Here is a 21,239-nt window from a genome sequence, read left to right on the forward strand (position 1 = left end):
AGTAAAGCAAGTAAATATACATGCAGCTATTTATATCACTACAGCCAATTAGTGGAGTGATTATGAAGTGTTTGAGGGTGCACAGAAATACCAGTGACAGTCTGTTAGAGAAAAACATCCTTAAGCTCTCATCACAGAGTCCCAGACTGCCACTGATTAGTCGCAATTTGTAGTTTATAAATTAGGAGTGAGTCTTTTTTAAAATTATTTTAATGACTTTAATAAATGGTCCAAGAAAGACATTACTTAAATTTAAAAATGTTAAAAATGTTAAAAATGTTAAAACTTTTAAAACGAAAACAAGGATTGTGGGATCATAAAGCTTATTGTTCCAGACTGGTGGTCTAACAGGATTCAATGCATGGACATCTTTGTTGACTCAGTTGATTGATGAATCTGTAAGGTCATAAATTGTGGTTCAATATGCTGTATTTAGTTAATTATCTAATTTTGCCAAGTAGAATATTTTGAGCAAAAAAAGCAACGAATGACAGAGCCCATTGTGCTCATTGGGACCTTCAAAGCAAGCAGATTTTTTTTCTTGTTTCCTTCCACAAATTTGTGCCTCAAGAAAATCCTGTCTCTGAGATATACAGACAATTCCTTTCATTTCATGCTTGCTTTTTGCACTAACATACACTGTTAACAGAGCGACCCTATATAGACAAATGTATGCCTTTGCCAATCAAAATCCAATTGACAGAATTTATCACAGAAAAACTCAATTTTATTTGCAGAAACACCCCATGGATTATCAGATTGATTTTGCACTTCATTGGTAAAGGCTGTAAATACTTAAATAAATGTGAATTTATGTAAATAAAAATTTCACATTATCATAATGGGGCATTTATAATTTTGAGAAAAGAGCTTAGTTTAACACAGTTTGGAATAAAGATGCCACATAACAAAATCTGGAAAAAGTGAAACACTGTGAATGCCTTCCGGTTGAACTGTACAATTGATACATAAAACAGTGAACACTAGTCTCTACTGCTTAGCACAGAATTATGTCCCTAATCTAATACAAGAAACATGAATGTGAAAAATGTTCTGAAGGGCGACAAATCACTTCTGTTTCCAATTGCATTGGTTTTGTCACAGCTGTGGTGATGAACCCATTGGTTCTAAACTTGGTCACCATTTGCTGCTCTCACGCAACTTTACCAAATCAAAAAGATCTTCAGCACATGGGAACAATTCTTTGGCTTGCATGAAAGTTTGTGAAATTACGTGTGTGTGTGTTTCTTTTACTCACTGCTGTTGTGTAATGCCGTGCCTAAAATAATTAGGTTATACGTCAAGGCATTTACAGTCTACTAAAACGGCAAGGAAAACAGCTACACAACTTTTCAGAGGGCTTTTCTGTTCAGAAACGCATCATCTGCCCACTATATAATCAGTTTAGATTATTTTAGGATCTAAGTTGCTTACATCAACATCCTTTGCCAACAAAAACTGCAAATTAGTTTGTCCATGACATTGTATCTCAAATGAAATTATATTAATTCAACAAATATGAGAAGAGTGAGAAAAAGCAGGAGAAGAAAAATCCTTATTTACAGCAGAGTCATGTAACAGCAGTTATGCAACAAACTCATAGTCTAGACATATTTTCAACAGCCAAAGGAATGAGTGTAAAAAGAAAAAAATGTTCCAACTTAACTTGGTTAATATAATATATTTAATAAAGGTTTGGAGAAAACTAGCAAAAAATATTATTTTACAAAGGGCAAGCATGTAATGGCAGAGATGTTATATCAACATTTACTGACAATCAAAAAAACCTTGGATGAACAGAAGATTGCTTAGCTGCACTAAGAGTTCCAGTTTTTCAGATGGATTGGCAGAAATGCAGCCATAAATTTACAAATATACTCGATCACTTTATTAGATATATGTGTTCAATGACTGCAGAATTACACACAGCAGATGGAGTTCAGCCGCAGGAGGCCATACTGATCAAGAGCGCCACTCTTGTTGCAGAACGGGAAACTGAGGCTGCAGTTTACAGAAACAATGGACAGAACAAGTTAGAAATGTTGGGTCTCAATTTCAGCTGCAGCGTTCAGATGCTAGAGTTAGAATTTGATGTACAAACAAGAAGGCAGAGATACGTCTTGCCTCATATCGATGGTCAAAATGGGTGATTTGGGGGAGTTTGTCTTGGCCCAGTTCTGCAGCAACTGTGTAATGTTATTATGCTCCAAACACATATGGACGTCCAATTTAATCCATCAACATTTTTGGAAAGGACAATGTCTGGGTATATGTTTATATTGAAAAATGGGTATATTTAGATATAGAAGAATCTCGCCAAGAACGTTAGCTGGAGATAGGCACCAGAAACCCTCCCGACCCCACTAGGGACAAGGGTGTAAAGAAAATGGATGGATGGATGGATAGATATAGAAGAAGTGTAAGGTTTAAGACTTAGAATAATAGCACAGAATCTGGTAAAGCAAAGCAGACAGATAACTATTCTCCTCATTATACATAAATATAGCACTGAGTCTTTTTCACATGGACAGTGCCTCCTTCCTGCATATGACACAGCTTGTCAAGTTATATCTTAAAATATATCCCATTTAGATTTGCAACAGGCATGCATCTGCCAGGGGGCTACAGAGGTGAAATGACAGCATTCAAAGCTCTAAATGAAGGATGTTACACCGTAGAATAGGTAAATACATAAATTGTGGGGGGAGTCTTTTATATGGATATCAAAGCTGGAGGTCAATACACCATAAACAGAAAATGTTTTTAAATTGGGGATCAGTCCTACCGTGATTAAAATTGTCAAAAATAGTTTTATACAAACAGTCTGGAATTGTAAATGCTTTTTCTATCTAACATAAACTATATAGTCCCACTAAAACATGTCTAAATTTAGAACAGATTAATCTATTGTCATTTGATACACTTTTATTCCAAAGCAATGTATAAACATAAAGAGCACTTTATGCTTCGCTTGCTTTCTGGTGGAGAATAATTAAACAACATTGTGACATTTTAATGCTCAAAACCAAATTTTCTTTGGAAACTTAGAATATAATTACCAAATTAGAATTATATGGGACTAGTAATTAAAAACAGATACAGCATGTTTTCCTTCCACACAGCTTCCTATATTTCCTAAATCAAGAGCCAGAAAATACATCTTAATATTGTGGTACTACAGCTGGCAGACATTAATAGCAGTAAATAGCAGTAAAACGTTTAGCAGTTAATAAGTCAGTACAATTTAGAAAAATAAAAAAGAAGAAAATTAAACAATAAACGTCCCAGTTCATCATCAGTACTTGTAAATAACTTCCCAGTTTAGCAATAACCACACCTTGTTTCCACTGCCCCCTGCTGGGGAAGAAATGAGTTTAAACAAATTGGAAGGATTATACAACCAGTTTGGAATAAGTATAGAAAAATAGAGCAACAAATATAAGACATAGCTTATACCATTGTGAAATATCTTAGAGAAAGTTGGTAGAATATTTTTTTGTGTATATATTTGACCACAACATCACAATCACACCAAGATTAAGGGTACATATCTAAAAACAAAATACACCTGATAATGGAACTCATTGTTGAGCATTAAGTTTATCAAAGGCAGAAAATCTTAAGATCATTACCACCAAGATGGTAATTTAATGATCAAATAAAATTCTTGTCAAGATCTTAAATTGACTTCATAAATGTCCACCTATTTACTCGTGTAAGAGTACAAATCTGTTCTTAATGGGATTATCCAGCTGCCTTTGATGGGCAATGTTCCCTCTGCATGTATTAATTAAATGTGTTTGAAAGTCTGAAGATGTACAAGTGCAGAGTGAGGATGACATTAACAGGAAAACAGGGCTTTTCCTCTCACATTGTATCACAGACATGAATAAATATGCTGTCGATCGAGTTGCCACAGCAACCGTGCCTTGAATACCAAGAAACGCTTTCAGTATTTCTCTGTGGGATAACATCAAAACAGTAGCATGCTGGTAATGTCTCAAACAGCACGTACTAGTAAAGATTGCCTGACAAGGGACAACGTGCGTTCTTATCTGCACGTGTTGACAACATAAGACAGAAAGTAAAAACAGATGATTTTGACCAATGAGTTTGCATTCATTACTACAAACTCTTAATGCACTTTAATTTGAATTTGGCCACTGGTGGAGTCTGGTAGCAATATCTTAACAGTTTAACAAGATATCTTAACAAGATAACACTGCTACATGGCTAATTAATCACATTATGATCAAATAAAATTCTTGTCAAGATCATACCTATTAACTAATACATTTTCCACACTTTTGTAGGTATTATAGTGACATCTGCGTGGCATAGAAATGATCTTCATGATTCACTTTTTTCTAACTATTTTAATCAGTGCTGGCAACCAGTGTTTTTTTTTACACAAACATTGTCTTGGGTGAGCTCCACCTTCTGTTCCCCTGCAGACCCACAAATAACAAACACAACCAAAATGAACACCATTCTGGAGATAAATAAATACAGTCCAAATTCTAAAAAAAAAACAAAAGAAAAACATATCTATCACTATTCAGCTGCATTGAACAGCCATATTTTCTTAAGTACTGATGGAGTGAAAAACACAAGAAAGTATCAGTCCAGATAATTTAGGGTGCAACTGACTGAACATTTTTGTCTGAGTCCCCCACCCTCAAATAGCTTACGTATAAATTAATTAATAAAAAAATACCTAAATGACCGAACTTGTTCCTGCCTTATTCTGGTAGTATGCATACATTTCATTTGAATATAAATGTTTATTTGAGCAGTGGCGCAGTTGGTAGAGCTGCTGCCTTGCAGGAAGAAGGTTCTGGGTTTGATTCCTGGCCCCGGTCTTTCTGCATGGAGTTTGCATGTTCTCCCTGTGCATGCGTGGGTTTTCTCCGGGTACCCCGGTTTCCTCCCACAGTCCAAACACATGACTGTCAGGTTAATTGGCCTAGGTGTGAGTGTGTGTGTGCATGRTTGTGTGTCTCTGTGTTGCCCTGCGACAGACTGGTGACCTGTCCAGTGTGTACCCTGCCTCTTGCCCGGAACGTTAGTTGGAGATAGGCACAAACACCTCCAGACCCCACTAGGGACAAGGGTGTAAAGAAAATGGATGGATGTTTATTTGAGTTTACAGTATTAGTAGAATATAAGCCCCACCTGAAGAGTAAGTTTTATTCAAGACAAAGAGATCAAAAGTTGTCATATTATGACCTCTTACCCTGTTTACATGCAGACAAACCCTGGTTTGCTGTGAGCATGAGAGCCAGAACTTTCAGTTTCCAATTCACCATTCATTGCAGCACCTTTGTACCTTTTCAACAAAGCTGTAAAACCAGAGAATCAACATGTGAATCAGATTGCACGCTAAAGCCAACCTGGTGTCAGGCTGTGTTTTCTAAAATCCAAACGTGGGTGAGCAAGAAAAAAAACTTCCATATTATGTAACCTTATTGGGTTGGATGTCAAAATATAGTGATTTGCCAGAGGAAATTACTTTTCAGGACTGGCTTTGATTAATTATAGTAAGAGTCAATGAGACCGGACAGGCGAGTTGCTGTATAGCCAGAAGTACGAATCAGCTCAACTAGCTGGCTAAATGCATTTTTTCATTTATTAATTTTATTTCATAATAAACAGTAACATGCAGGTAACCCCCCAGGCTGTTTAATGCATTTAATTTAATTTGTTTTAAATTAGAGTATTGTTTCTGGACAACTATCAATATGGAAAATTATAAAGCAAAATGTTTTTGGGATTCCAGTGAAGCACTCCAGGCCAGTCTTGCCTTGGTTAAGGTCAGTGTTCAAGATCTCCACAATGACAAACAGATCAGTCAGAAAAAGACTTTCATACAGCAACTCTTCCTCTTTTGGAAAGTGCAAGAGTTAAAAAAAAATTAAAAATAAAATAAATAAACAGAGGCCCGGTTTCAAGGGGGGAAATTACAAAGACCCATTTCATGTCATATTTGATATACTGTATACAGCATTTTGTATAACAACTAAAAGTAACAGTTACTTGATTCTGCTATAAAATGGAACTATGTGCCTAGAAAATATGTAATACATCCCTTTTAAAGGCTGGGGAAAAAGTATTAATTTTTAAAGTAATTTAAATGTAAAAAAAAAAAAAAAGAAGAAAGAAAAAGAAAACAAGTTAAACCATCAGTTTAATTTCTTTTCTTTTTTTAAAAAAAAACGGAAATTATAAAAATAAAAGTTGTGCACATGCAATCTTTCAGATATTGGTAAATTAGAAATAAATATTATTTTGAAATATACATAGAAATACATTTCTATGTATATGAAATTAAACTTCGAAAGACATCTTTTTCTTTCATTTTTTTTGCTTTCATTGTGAAAACAGACAAAACGATTCTTCCTAGATCAACTCAACTCCGAACACCGGCAGGAGTAGGACGCACTTCCGGGAAATGATTGATTTACAAACGCCTGGAAAATAGGTAAAGAGTCCAGAAATGTTTCCCAAACATATAAGCACTAATGAAGTAAAAGCATGGCAGTTTTTTTAGCAATCTACAATGGTTTAAATGTAAACATGGTTGAGGCGTTAGCATACTGCCAATTGACAGAAGCTAAACACGTTTACAAGTAAAAGGTAAGCTAATGTATTAGTGCACGCCTTAGCTTGCATTTGATACGCAATACCTTTTCACAATGGAAAGTTGTAGATTAGCTCCGGCTTAGTTTACAAGGGGTAATGCTACCTAAACTCAAGTGAGTGTATGAAAAAGGTTTTGTTTTGTTGAAAATATACTAAGTTTTGGAAAATTCCAAAATCGTGTAGAAGCTGTGTCACCATGGCAACATGCCTATGGGTTGCAAAAAAAGGTCGATCATCACTTGGAACATGATTAATGCTTCAGTTGTGCAATTTCCTTTGTTTCAGCAATAATCCAACTGTTGTAAGATGCTAGGGAAGAGACAGGAAGTGTTGTTTTGTTCTAGTTAGCAGCTTTAAATTTGGCTTAGAATAATTAAGTTTCTAAAGATTATACAGGGCGAAAAGTTAAAGAAAACTATTTTATGAAGTAAATGTTAACATACTGATAGTTTGTTTATTCAGCAGCATATATTGAAACTAAGGGACTTGATTAATTATAAAAAAGAAATCTAACAGTTACGTTTAAACTAGAAAAATATTATTGACAAGTAGTTTACTGAAATTATTTATTTTAGGACAAAGTGACTGAAACTTTCAAAAGTGCAACTGTACATTAAAGCAAGTGTGTGAGTAAAGGTAATTGTATTTATATAGCACATTTTCAGCAACAAGGCAATAAAAAGTGCTTTACAGGAATTAAAAGAAAATGCAAACAAAATAACAAACCAAGGGAAAGAAAAAAATCAAATGTTGATTTAATCAGATTAGAAAAGCAATTTAGGTTTATTTAGAGGGTATACACATAGTGCTATTTTAGAGCAGAATCAGCTAACTATGTTACCTTAAGTTGTTATTAAAATGCTGTGGATATCAAACATAATTTAAAATAAATTTGTCTTCACAATCTGACCCTTTGAAAGTGGCCTGTGTATCTTTAAGAAACCCCCATTCTGTAATATAATATTTTATGTCAATTATTTTATGATTGAAGTGTATCTTCAAGAAGAATATACACTTTTGGGCTACAGTAGCTGTGGAAGTTGAAACTGAAAGTAATTCCGGCATTTTGCTTGCTATTACTGTAAACTGTGCACTTCCCACACCAGGGTGCACTGTGTATTTTAAGGTTTGAGTAAGATTCTCATAAATGGGTAAAATATTCTTTTTCCCAGCAACAAATTGGGAAAGAGGGATTTCTTTTCCTGGTAACATAAGCTAATGTCTTTCATGTGTATGCAGATCAGTGAAATTGGAAAAAAGTTGGTCTCTTGTAAAGAATCCTCATCAAATCTTTCATGCACACTACTATCCTTTATTTCCAATTAACTGTAAAGTATTTCACAGTTAAAGTTAAAGTACATGTATTTCCTTTTAATTCATGTAAAGCACTTTGTATTGCTTTGATGTTGAAAATGTACTATATACCGTAGTTTTCAGACTATAAGCCGCTACTTTTATCCTACGCTTTGAACCTTTCGGCTTATAGCCCGGTGCAGCTTTTCTGTGGATTTTTCTTCAACCGCCAGGGGGCTCTTTAGCAGGAAGTGAATCATTGGAAGTCAAAATAGGAAATTAAAGAAGAAAGTGCTAATTTTAATTTAGAACAAGGACATGCTAGCAGCAGGAACGACGGAGAAATGTTTTCAAACTCATACTCTTCCTCACGGAAACCACACGAAGAAGTTTATATGATGCAGCTTTTAAGTTGAAGTCTATCGATCTGGTAGAACAGATTGATAGCCGCTGCATGTAAGCTCGGCGTGAACGAATCTATGATTCGGCTTTGGAGACGGAGGGCCGTGTCCTTAATAGGAGATTTATTAAGTTGGAAAACCGAGAGCGGCGGAGATACCAGTGGCTTATAGCCCGGTGCGGCTTATATATGTGCGTTTCCATGCGCATGATTCCGTGCCGGAAAATACGGTAAATAAAATGACCTTTACCTTTTAAAGTCACTGTAAAGAAAATTATTTATATAAATGCACTTCTTTGTTTGTGTGACTTGCCAGTTGATGCTCAAGTTTACTGTGTAAAATGAGGTTGCCAAAGCTCCTTGGAAAGTGATACTTGAGGAAAACTCACTTTTATTCGTTGTTTAGATGGAATCATTGGTGTTGTGGGTATCAGATAAAATTGTTTTGAAGTTTTGACAGCCAAGCAGGTCTTATATGTTTCAGTTTTATATTATCTAGCAAAGAGATAATTCTTAAAATTATCTCTTTAAGTTTCAATTTGAAATGTTTCCAGTCAGGCACATGTTGTGTTCCTGCTTTGCACGAGTATTTATGCTTTGCTGACAGTGTATACACATTAGTCGGTTTCTTCTGGTTTATTTCCATGCACAGTAAAACTCTCTTCAGCTGGATAGTATTAATCATGTGTTTGTCCATTAACAGTCTGATGAATAATTTAGGCTTTGTAAGTCTGGGGAGAATTGAATCAAACTACTAGAGAACAGGCTGTACCTTATCAGAATAATTTTAGCTGGATCCAATGAATGTGGAAAACTCTGAGTGTTTTTTGTTTTGTAACTTGAACAGAACAGGTGTTGGTACATGTGATCGCTCACATGGAGGTACACCTTAGGCCCAAGAATGCATAAATATTTGTTAGAAAAGAAGAGACTCTCTTTTGATTTAAGACATTGAAGAAATGTGAAAGACATCATTCCATCATCATTGTAGATATTGGATGTAGCACAGTTGTAGAAAATCATACATTAGAGTGGAGAAAAAGAGTGAGTTCAAGAAGAAGTTGTCCATAATCTTGTGATGAACTTCCTTTTGGAAAACAAAACAAAACACTGGAGTTTTAAAGAAATTACGTGATGAAACAAGAATGAGATTTCAGTTTTAGGTTTACTTTACTTGGGAATTCAGCCTGGGAACCCTGATCTGTTTCCTGTTTGGAGCTGAGAAAACCCCCTAAAGTAACTTTGTCAGGGTCGAGGTTCTGGGTATTGGACATAGGGTCATGACTGGGCAAATCCTCTCCCCACCCATAAACATATGACAATTGGGAGTTAGGATGAGTTAAAAACGGCTTTATTTTTGGAGAAATATGTAAAGTTGTATTCATGTGGCTTTTTCTTGGGCAATTAGTATTTGTAGCATGTTTGCAGGCCTGTCACTGTTGGGCAGCAGTTACTCAGTTTTAAAAAATCTGTGAAGGAATGACTCAAAGAACTGAGATGATTAATCTGATGTTTTTTAACTTGACCTCCAGAGATCCCAGAAATCTAACTGGTGGAATTTGAGAGCATTTGTTTAAACTAAGTCAGGAGAAAATCTGAATTACATAGCACATATTTCTACAGAAATGTGTGACCAAACAGATGTGAAACATCAATCTGATTGGAATTAGCGAACTGTAAAGATTTGGGAACATCAGAGAAACACATTAAATGTCATAACCATCAAATAGAAAGGATATCAGCAATGAACATTCCAATAACTGGCCAGCCTACCAACGTTACTCCAAGAGTTTAAGGACTTATCCAGGTGGTTGTTCTAGCCTGACAGGCGTGGGGCCTGACAAGCTTCCAGGCAGATAGTGCCATTTTATATTTTATAAAACCACATAACAGTTTTTTTTAGCACGAGGGTGCTATGTCAAAAATAACTTAAAAGAAATTTGACTTTGTGTCATAGCTGTATCTGATGCCTTGAAATTGCCTCTATCTCTTCAAGAAGCTTGAACCCTAGCTGACGCTCCCCATTCAGCACGTAATCACAACAGAGCTTCTCCATGAAGCTGTTTATAATCATTCTGAAGAGCTTTGTAGTTTAGCTCAGCAGACGCAGAGTTCCAGCAGGTGTTTGCTAATTCCTGCTGCCACTAGTCTGTTGGAGCTGCGGTGGGGATGCATGGACATGAATAGAAGGACGAAGAATGAGTAGATTAATCGCAGTATAAAGGGACACAAGGTTCTATTTCTAATATTCCAATTTCATGTCTGCCCAATATGATGCAGGTGTGATATTATAAGTAGCAATATTTTTTACCCCACAAGTGTCCAGAAGCACCTTTATGTATAATTGTATATGTGCATGATTCTAGAAGTTACAATGTATTTTCTGACTTGTGCGGTTAAATGCAGAAGGTGTTGTTGCTGCTGAAGATAAAGTGTTGTTCATGCTGCCTTTTTCATTGGTATTTCATAGAGAATCCTTACCCTCTGGTATAAACACATGGAGGATTCCCACAGCGTCAGTGATTTAGAGCTATTTTTAGGTCCTCGTTCTAAAAATTCTCACTGCTCTGTGTTGTGCCGGATCCAAATTTAGTTGGCTGTGAAACATGAGCTTGCTAAAAATAATCCTCAGTCCTATGTGAGTGAGATATTTTTGAAATGAATATTGTGAACTGTGGGGGAAATGGATTTAACGAATTATCTAGTGTCTGAGTCTGTGTGTGCAACATGAATAGTGTTCATTTTAAGACTTAAGAACTCACCAGAAGTGTTGGTGGTGAGGGATTTATGTGAGCTGTATGAGTGTGGGTGAGCTGAGGCTTTCTGTGAGGAGTAGCCGTTACATCCATATTTATCTGTACTTCTTCATACTGTATATAGGTTTGTCCATATAGATTCCTTCCCTACGTGCAAATTAATTTCCGGAGCTGTGATTTGTGCATTCTGACCTAGAACTGGTTAGTGCTGCACTGCTACAGAAGTTCAAATAAGATGTTTTAAACAGCCTCACTGGCCAAAGCAATCTGCTCATCCATTGCAAAGTTTGTCACATGTACCTCTCCTCTGTAAATTTCACTGTTGATTTCAGTAAATGTAACATGACTAACAGCTAATGACAGCCAAAATTCAGGCAACATTACTACAATAAAATTTCCCAGGAAACTAGTTTTCATTACTTCTATGCAATAATCATTCAAATGAAAAGAAATGAAAACTTGACATATCTCACTCTTTGTGTAATTAGTCTGTATTTAGTTTTACTTTTTTGGACTGATTGACTGGAAGAAAGTAACATTTAGTTGATGTTCTTAATTTTTTAAATCCTTGGGATTTTCTTATTTAAGCAGCTTTTAGCACCCGACTCCGCACTTAGTAATTTTTTTAAAAATAAAATACTGCTTTTAAAGACAGGATCTTCAAACGATTGCCTCTGCATTTCTTCCCACTCTTTTGTGTATTTTTTAGAATGCAGAAGGAGATTCCTCTAAAGTAATGGAGTTTTGTTTGGTAGGTGACTCAGGATGTTTGTGGAAGTGGGAGTAGAGGAACGCCGCTGTGATCATTTGCCATTTTTGAGTGTATTCTTCCGGCATCTTGACGAGTCATTCTGATGACCTGTTTTCAGGTCAAGAGTTGGGATCATTCTTCTCTGTCTGCTCTGACGGGCTGTCAAACCCAAGAGTTTTAAAATGATCTACCTATTTTAAGAAGCCTTATGAATTATAGGTCTTGTTAAATGCGTCATTGGGAGGCCTGTGTGGACTTTTATTAATGCGTCACAGTTTCTACTTGCACACATAACCTACATTAGCAGCATTCTCGTGGGTGTCCAGAACGAGCAGGAGAGAGCCAGAAATCAGGCATAGGAAAGGTTTTTTTTTCTCTTTTTATCTAAAAATTTCGTATTGGACTGGTTTTGTTTCTTGTCTGTGAGCTTTTTCTGTTCTAATGCCAATTAGGCAGAGGTGTTTCTTAATCATCCTCTTCTTGGGAATTACCACCAACCAAACACCCTCAAAATCACAATTTCAATGATTTGTATTTTCTGCTTATGTTACAAATGAAGATACCAGTTAGTGTTTAACTCTTGTACGTACAGTACTTGTTTGAAACTCTCTGTAGAGGGATCATCTGACTCCATTATGTCACCTTAGTCTGCTTGTCCAGGCAAAGTCCAGTACTCACGGGACCAACCTAATTTCAACCTCCCCTCTGTTTATAAGTACAAGCTGATTGTAAAGCAAGTCTGGTGTGTGTTTATTTAGGCCTTGGTCCTGTGTGGAAATGGTAATTGGTGTGAGTAAGAGGGACATATTGGACCGGTGTTGACATCCTGGAGACCATTAGTAAGACCACAGAACAGGCCGGTGTAGTATCAGAGAGATGAGCTCATCTTTTCCATCCCATGATCCAAGTCCAGAGGAGAGAACAGGGATTTCACAGGGTGTAACATGACCCTGACTCTGGATGCCGTTCCAGGTCAGGGAATAGTCGGAGTTAAGTGGCGTTTCCTTTCAAACTGGTGAAAAAGAGAATGGATACTATGGGAAATCTATAATCCAGTTTTACAGTCGACTTTTCAACCTGCTTCTCGTTTTGTCCTGAGGTGACCAAAGGCATAGTTGATTTATTTTATTGAAACACTGGATGTCCAAGACTTCCTTTTTTCCCCTGGTGATTTCAGGCTGCCCAGTTTGGGTTAACTGGTTCTCAGTTAACCCCGAAAACATGTAGAAAATGTTTACTTTTTTAAGGTTCTTTTTCCTCTCCTAACTTGTCCTAACAATGTTGGAGCAATGTTGAAAGTCAGGCTTGGCAAATATTTTTAATTAACCTCATTCACATCTTCCATTGTCTTCAACGTGTCTTTTAAGTAGTAATTTTGTGAGAACTTTGACACTAAAAGCACTCTTACTATAATGTTAAAATGAGAAATGTTGAACATCTTGTGAAGTTATGCTTTAATATCAGTTTTACAGATAAGTAAATGCTTCATTTTTTTAACAAATCAACATCAAACTTTAGCAGTAGAAGGATTTTGAAAGAATTGTCCAATTAAAGTTTTGAAGGAAGAACTACACAGATTTTCTAAGCTGGTCACATCAAATATTGTTAACTCAAAGCATTTTTTCTCAAAACAATTTTTTTTCTCGTAGTTTTACGACTTTCTATTTATAATGTTATGACTATATTCTCATAATATTATGACTATTTCTGTAATAAGAGAAGTTTTTCTCATGAAAAAAAAAAAAACTTTTAATCTGGCCCCAATCTTATAAACTAAACATTTTATTCTTAAAAGGTTTTGAATTTTTGCATAAACATTTTTTAAAACATTAGCATCTCTCATCAAAAACGTGAAGCCATAATCAATTTACTGTTGCTGGATCAGACTAAACAAGATTAAGTTGCCAGTGAATCTGCATTGAACCTCCTTTGCATCATCAAGCAATCAGGAAGTGGAGGCTAATTTCACAAAAAGCCTAAATGACTGCTGGGGTGTGTATATTTATGTGTGTGTGTGTGTGTGTGTGTCGGTCTGGTGTTTGTTCCTGCGCTCCTAGACAGGGCAGCAAGTGGGATAATGGCGAAGAAATGTGTCTGCATGGTGGTACAAACAGAGAGGTCGTGTGTGGCTGGATCGCACGTAGGCACACAATGCTGCACCCTGCCATTCACACCCCTTATCTACATGCCGTTGAGCACAATGTTATGATTTGAGTGCACTCACCGCTGAGCTTCAGTGAGTGAGTGTTTGTGTACATTTAATGTCTGCGTTCTAATCATCATCCTTCATCAGGGCACTTTGGCTGTGAGGAGTGACGGAGCGGGTTGTAGGCTTGCAAGCTTTTTTTTTTTTTTTTCTTGTTTTTCGAACAGGAAATGGCAAGAAGGTTTGGGATTTGGGACGTGACAGCTGCAACATGAGCTCAGGGAAATCCCTGCCAAGAGATGACGTTTTTGTTTTGCGCTCTCTTATCGGCAAAGCTCGTCTTTGTTGGCAGTTGACTTCAGTTGGAATTCACGTGTGTAAAAAATGAATTATTGCTGGTGTCATCTACGTTGCTGACCTTGGGTCAAATACAATCATGTGCTTTTTACCATCTTCAAGATATTCCAACATTTGAAAAAGTTACACTTTCTAAATTAAGATTTTCATTCAGACAATCCATGTGGTTGAAAGATTTTTAAATGAGATACCAGAAACGTGTCAAGAGGTTTCTCAGATTTTGTAAAACATACATTAATGTAATCGTGCCCTTTCTCCACCTGTTTCTATCAGTTCGCCTGCTGCCGTTGCTGTCAGCAACCGGCAGTCGCTAATTAACAAGAGCAGTAAGTATTCTGAAACATCATGAGAAAGATCTCATACTGCTTCATGCTAGTCAAGTTCAATTTATTGGTCTTCCCTATTAAAAGATGTCTGCCACTAAAACAAAGAAAAAAATCAAAATGTTCTCAAATTTGACCATTTTACCATCATTTTATTAATAAGATCTAATAAATAAAATCACAATTGTTCTTACTTTTCTTTGTCCTTGTTTGACCAAGAAAACAGTTTGGTGCCAGGTGTTGCTATTATAAGAAAAGCAGCTGCTTTGTTTTATATGGAAGTTGATGATTTAAGTAGAACACATTTGATGAATGATCATAAACTCAGAGACCTAAAGAGCCTCTACTCTCTTCTCACTTGCTGCAATAAAACAGTTGTATTCTACTAAATGCAGCTTTTTCTTTTGCTTCTTTTTTTGTTTAAACTGTCTTCAGATAGCAGGGGTGATTACCTATTTATATGAATTTGTCTATAAGTTTTGCCACTGGTAAAGAATTACTTCAAATAGATTCAGAGCAGCATCTCTGCCAGATTGGAGCAACAGCGCACCCTACAGGTAAAAAGCGTGAGCAAAGGAGATGGGGAAGTAGGTCAGCAGGGAGGGAAGTGAAGGGCGTTTTACTGGTGGGTGGAGGTGAAAGATGATGGATGCAAAGGAGATGGTGGGAACAAGGGAAAAGGGAAGAATACAGAAGAACTTTAGATTTCCTGTATTGAAAAACTCTCCCCTAACACTGTTTCTACCATCTGGGGAGAAGAAATGCAGTCTGCCTCAAGTAATGATTTTCATCTCCTTCTTTGTCTGAATTGTGTTTGTTTATATGCCTGAGAGTGAGGTCTGCTTTACCTTGATAAGGACGTTAGCACACGAAGCACTCTGCCTGAATCTGGCAATGATATGAAATGTCACTGCAGATATCAAGCTAATAGTTTAATTATTGTTTGTGACCTATTCTTTCACATTGTGCTCACATTGCCTGCTTAAAAGTCCCATTTTAAATGGTCATCTTCATAAAATAGTTGTGAAATGTTCAAATTATTCAGTTTTGTTGGAAATTTAACTATTTGGAAATGAAACTGGTCTGGACAGAGCTTTTAGTTGGAGTAGTTTACACTGCAGGCACTTTCAGTACACTGACACCTTTTCCTTTTACTTTTTTTTACTGAATTTGTCTGGCTTTGACCATTTGTTAAAATCACAAAAAAAGTAATTAGGGTCTGTAACTAAATGATCACATTACAATATTTTAATTTAAACCTTGATTAAAGTGTTGCAGGTGTAAATGTGTATACAAATGAGGGTATTTGAGGTTGAATAAAGCACTTCTTTTAAATTGTCAGCAGATGGCGCCAATCACTTGTGATTAAATTGGTTAAAGGAATTTTAACTCATTTCTTCACACTTAACCAGTAATTGTGAATGCTTCACTTTAATGTGACACTAATAGTTCATCATATTTTTGTATTTTACTTTGTGTACACATTTCTGCAAATTGCAGTAAATACTAATTCTCAAATGTGCATCTCAGAAACATTAGTTTTAATTATGCAGGGCTAATATATTTAAAAAAAATGTTGACATCCTATAAGTATTAATTTCTTTACAAACCACTTTTTGTACATTGATTTCTAATCTAAGGTTTCTTTGTCTTTGTAAAGACATTTAATTGCACTTGACAAAAATAATTCTGCATTACTTAGGAAAATATAATACAATGTTACAACACACTGCCGTTTAATTGCAATTCTTAATACATTCAGTTGAAATTACTTCATTGAGACGATTCTTGTAGTTACTCGTACATTCGTAGAAATTGCCTGCTACCTTCCTTCACTAGTAGGATAATAAAGGGGTTTCTGTGAAATCATGATCTGGGCTTCAATTCTACAAAAAACATTTTCATTTTTATTTCTAAGCCAATCCGTGGTGGGTTTCATTGGTATGTTTTGCATGATTATCTAGGTAACTTTTTTAATCTAATCATATTGCTTACTCTCACATAAAATGCCAGGACCACACTCAACTAAATATCTTGGATTTAAAGGGCAAATCTCTGTAAAATGCTGAGTAAAGTTGTTGTAATCATGCAGACCTGATGTGATATGCCTTGTAATGTTGTATGATAAACATGGAGAAGTCCTAATTTATTCCTTTCTAAAAACTGCATTCCTATTTAGATTTTACAAAAGTTCAAAATAGTATTTTTGTTGGTTTGTTTGTTCACATTGACTGATTGTAAGTGGTCTGTCTCCAAGGTACTTCTACTTTTATTCTATTTAAATAAGTGGAGGTAAAGTAAACTATGAAACAGAAGAAACAAACAAGTATACTCAGTATTGTAAAAAAAAAAAAAAAAAAAAAGGAGCAAAGCTATTCATAGTTAGTGCATCAAAGGAACGACCTTCAGTGGATGATGAGTTCGGACTCCTACCCTGCTGTCCCACATTGCTATTCTCCACAGGTTATGTGAAAGTCCTTTGCAGTGGACAATCAATTGTTGCATGCAGGTGCTGCTGAGAGCTGCCGCATACAGGTTTGTCTTCTTCGCTTCGTCTTTGTCTTTTATCAATACTTATCCTGTTTTTCTTCTTATGGTTTTCAGTGAATTAGTTCTTCGCCTGTTCTTGTCCCATTGCTGACCGTGGAGAGAGCAGAGCATCTTCAGAGGAAGCAGTAAATGGCTGATCAGCTGGTTACCGGTTGGCTTCGTATCGTCGCAGGTACAGTAAGTTAAGCAGCAGTGCTGTGTCTCCTTAGCATGAAGCAAATGGATTGTTAATTTATGGCTTCAAGTTAATCTGCAGTTCATTTTGTCAGGTCATTAAGTATGCGAGGCCTGTAGTGAGACCGACTTTTAGCTTTGTCTGTTTAGCTAAAAATTTTATATTTTTGTGCATGAGGAATTATAACATAATTTGTAATGTAAAAGAAAATGGTGTGATTTGAAATTATTTGAAATTGTTTGGTTTGAAATGAGGCCCTCTACTCAATAATGTAGCATTCTTCAATTCATCATATTGTTCTTTATTGATAACATATGTGCTGTATTCCTTTTACTCAAAATATTCTAAATTTTTCACATCAGTTCAAGACAGAAATTTCTTAAATTAAATCTGTCTTCCCTTCAATGTATTCAGCTGAGATTTTTCCAATTGAATGCTGTTATTATACTGGTATTATATAAATGTCATTCTTTGGTAGGAGAAATTAGTTTGTGCATTAATTACAGTTTTCTTCTTCCCGTGCAGTCTTTATTAATTAATTATGTTAAAAGACCCACATCACTAGACATGCTGACTACACCAAGATGGCATTAACAGAAAGAGCCTTTATTGGAAAACTTTATTTATAGCCTTAGTCTCAGAAGAGAAATATCCACTCAATTTTGTACTGAAAAAATTGGCCACTAATTGAGAAAAAAAGTACTATAATAGTCAAACTATGGCTGATCCAAACCAGATTTAAAAAAAAATGAAATTATATGTTTATGTTTTCATAAAAATATCTGACACAAAGAATAAAATGAAAAAAAAAAGTTTCTAAACAATGAAAACAATTAAAACTCCATATTGTTCTAATATTACTTAAAGTCATCTACATTTACATGCACTGCATAAAAAGTAACGAAATCATCTTTTTTTCTATTCCTTATTAGACATTAAATCAAAACTTTTCCTGTTTGAAGTTGGTCAGGATTAGCAGATCTTTTATTGCTCCACTGGATTAAGAGTAGAGGTTTCTGATGGTCGTCACTCTAAAACAGGGGTCCCCAAACTATGGCCCATCTGTTGGACTTTTAGGGAACTGCTTGACTTTTATGTTATTTAATCAGTACGGTTGTTTGTTATGAACACCTCATTCCAGGTCGAATTCTTCGAAGAAATGCCTGTAAGTAGCAGCTTATACTTCAAAACAAGCATTTATGTTAACATATGAGGAATTCATATGTTTAAGTTACTTTCCCTCAATGGAATATATACTAGTCAGTCCCAGTGACCGTTTCACTAACGGTTTTTGCCCATGTGCTTTCTGGGTAAAAATAAATCATGAAACGTGCACGCGTGTATTTGAAAACTATAATATACATTTTTACTTGGCTTTAGGAATATTTGGTTGCTTCTTCTCTGAGGAGCATTTACACTAGTACATTTTGTACCGAAGGATCACATATGCATAAAATCATGTTATATTTAAAGGGGCACAAAGAATGTAAAAAAATTATAGTAATGTCCAAAAAACCCCATATTATTATATGTGACATAAAATTCATCAGAGTGGGATCTGCTGGTATTCTGTGGCATGTTACCACAGAATACCAGCAGATGGCAGGATTTGTTGAGTTTTTTTTTTTTGTTGTTTTTTTTTGCTGCAAACCACTTAAAATTAGCTTAGCTCTGAAGAGTTGCATTTATTCTAGGATGTGCATGGACATATCTTTTTTTTTATTACTGTTTCTGGTTGGTCTGTGAAATGTTGAATTGGAAGCTTGGTTTGCTCATTTTATAAAATCTTTTTACCCACATTTAGGGATCAATAAATGTTTTTTTATAAATAACTTTTCACCTTTATGTCACCCATATTTATGAATTCTTTTGGCAGAAGCCATTGTTATCTTTGCGATGCCATGTTTTTTTTGTAAACCTTTGCAGCAAAGGATATGCATATCCTGGTATGGTAATCTTAAATAAAAGCCCTGGTTGCACAGTATTAGCTAAATAGTGCCAGTCGTACATTACATATACATCCCCCCCCTGACCCACAACTAAAGATGGAGGTGGCAGAACAAACTAAACATTTTTCTAATCTAGAATAACCAGTTCATTTTTTTTGTCTCACCATAAGTGGGTTTGCATTCAGACAAGTTGTGCAAACACAACATAAGTTTTCAGTGTTGCAAAATATATCTCTGTTTACACAGAGATCACGACTGAAAAAACAGAAAATGCTATGGAAAATGTAAAGAAAGTGTTGATAAAAATGTTACCATTTATTTAAATTTCCATAACTAGCATTATTATTCATGTTTCTTTTTTTTGTGTCAATAAATTTTTATGCTACTTCTTGTAATTTACTTTTAATGTTTGAATTTGAAACTAGTTCATTTAGTACTTGTATGTTTAAAGGAAAAAATCTCACATTCAGAACAAAATATCTTAATTGTTTTTATGAAAAGTAGATGTCATAAAAAAATGATTGTAAACGTACTACAAACACCGCTGTCACCACTACATTTTGTGCATGTCTGTGTGTACCCGTTCACATGCCTCATTTTACCCTGTCATAGACAGTTAATGAGTACTTACACAAACATGAGCACACACCCCTTTCCGGGGGCTGGGCTGCTGTCAGTCCTTTGTGCTTGTTGGTTGCAGCTGTAGCCTGCGTTGCCTTGACGTCACACAGATCGATCCTGCTCCCAGTGCGGCTTGGTGAGCACGGTGACAGTAAAAAAGGCTGCAGAGTGAAGCAGACTGTCAGAGCGGGGCGGAGGTTTGAGTGAATTGAAGGGGGGAGGAGGAGAGAGAGAGAGGGCAGAGTGAAACCACAGAGGTATTCCATGCAGGGCAGGACAGGCACAATCTGCTACTACAGAAATAGTCACTACACAGGACGGTGTATGGTAAATATTTTTCCGCAGTAATAAGTGTACGACTGTTCTCAAAATGCGTAGTCTCTTTCATATTATCCTGTGTGTGACTAAATAATGCCATTCCTCATGGTACGGTTGACTCACTGCACTGACATAAGGTCGGTGGTGAGGAGGGGTGCTTGTGTGTTTGTTTACCACGTTTGCTTATTATTGGGTTTAATTGTACGAGTATTTTGGCTTTTCAGTTCTTTGTGCCTTTGTAAATGTGTGCGTATGCAGTGTATGCCAATAGTTATTTGTCGGGGAACTGAGTTGGTAATGCAGCGTCCCTTTTGAGCTGTGGTGTCAGGAGATTCTAGCTGTAAGCCATGTGACTTTGCAGAGAGCTGCAGAGATTGGCTGAGGTCATCCATGACCTCAGCATACTGCCTGTGTCCCTCCTTAATGCTGCCGCCCCTCGTTACAAACACACACACGCACACACAAAATCCTCCCTCCCTCCCAATCTATTCTCCGCCTCCCCTCCCTGCCTCTTTTTCCTTCAGTTGGCTTTTTCCCCACCGCTCAGCATCCTCTTCTGCGTGTAGGCTGGAGCCACAGCAGCAGCAGTAGCAGTAGAAGCATCCATGGCTTAATGGACAGCTAGCCTAGCCCCTACCCCTCCTCTCTCCTCTCTTTTTCTTCCTCTCTTCCTTTCGAGCTAGTTGACAGGCAGCGTCTGGGATTGTTGGAGGCTCACAGTTAGCCAGGGCGTCATCCACGAGCTTGCAGCTGCTCTGCTGCCCATCAGTTCCACTGAATATCTGTAACCGGGGGCTTCTTCTCCTCTCCCCCTCCCCGTGCCTCCTGCTTTCATTTCAGGCTCTTTGGAAATAGAGGAATGCAAATCTGCAACCATGATGGAAGGTAAGCTGTTTTATTTTCTATTTTTTTATTATGCTGTTGACTCCCCATCCCACCCCCACCACCACCACCCTTT

The 21,239-nt window shown here is 36.4% G+C and overlaps 1 protein-coding gene across 14 annotated transcripts in view; it reads left to right on the plus strand.

The window, feature by feature from the left end:
- The first annotated feature begins 6,396 nt into the window (after positions 1 to 6,396).
- Positions 6,397 to 21,239, plus strand: part of sgip1a (SH3GL interacting endocytic adaptor 1a) — a 70,631-nt gene continuing 55,788 nt past the window's right edge. For 10 of the 14 annotated variants that reach the window (XM_008415181.2, XM_008415190.2, XM_008415183.2 and 7 more), the window contains exons 1-3: positions 6,531 to 6,636; positions 17,273 to 17,390; positions 21,122 to 21,166. In XM_008415181.2, the coding sequence (XP_008413403.1) occupies positions 17,348 to 17,390; positions 21,122 to 21,166 (88 nt within the window). In that variant the 5' untranslated portion in view covers positions 6,531 to 6,636; positions 17,273 to 17,347. Of the gene's footprint in view, positions 6,482 to 6,529; positions 6,637 to 17,272; positions 17,391 to 20,233; positions 20,291 to 21,121; positions 21,167 to 21,239 lie in introns of those variants that run through there. The other 4 variants (XM_008415182.2, XM_017306284.1, XM_008415186.2 and 1 more) reach the window with 4 other exon arrangements.

Source organism: Poecilia reticulata, linkage group LG8, assembly GCF_000633615.1.
Source record: "Poecilia reticulata strain Guanapo linkage group LG8, Guppy_female_1.0+MT, whole genome shotgun sequence".
Classification (NCBI taxonomy): Eukaryota; Metazoa; Chordata; class Actinopteri; order Cyprinodontiformes; family Poeciliidae; genus Poecilia; species Poecilia reticulata.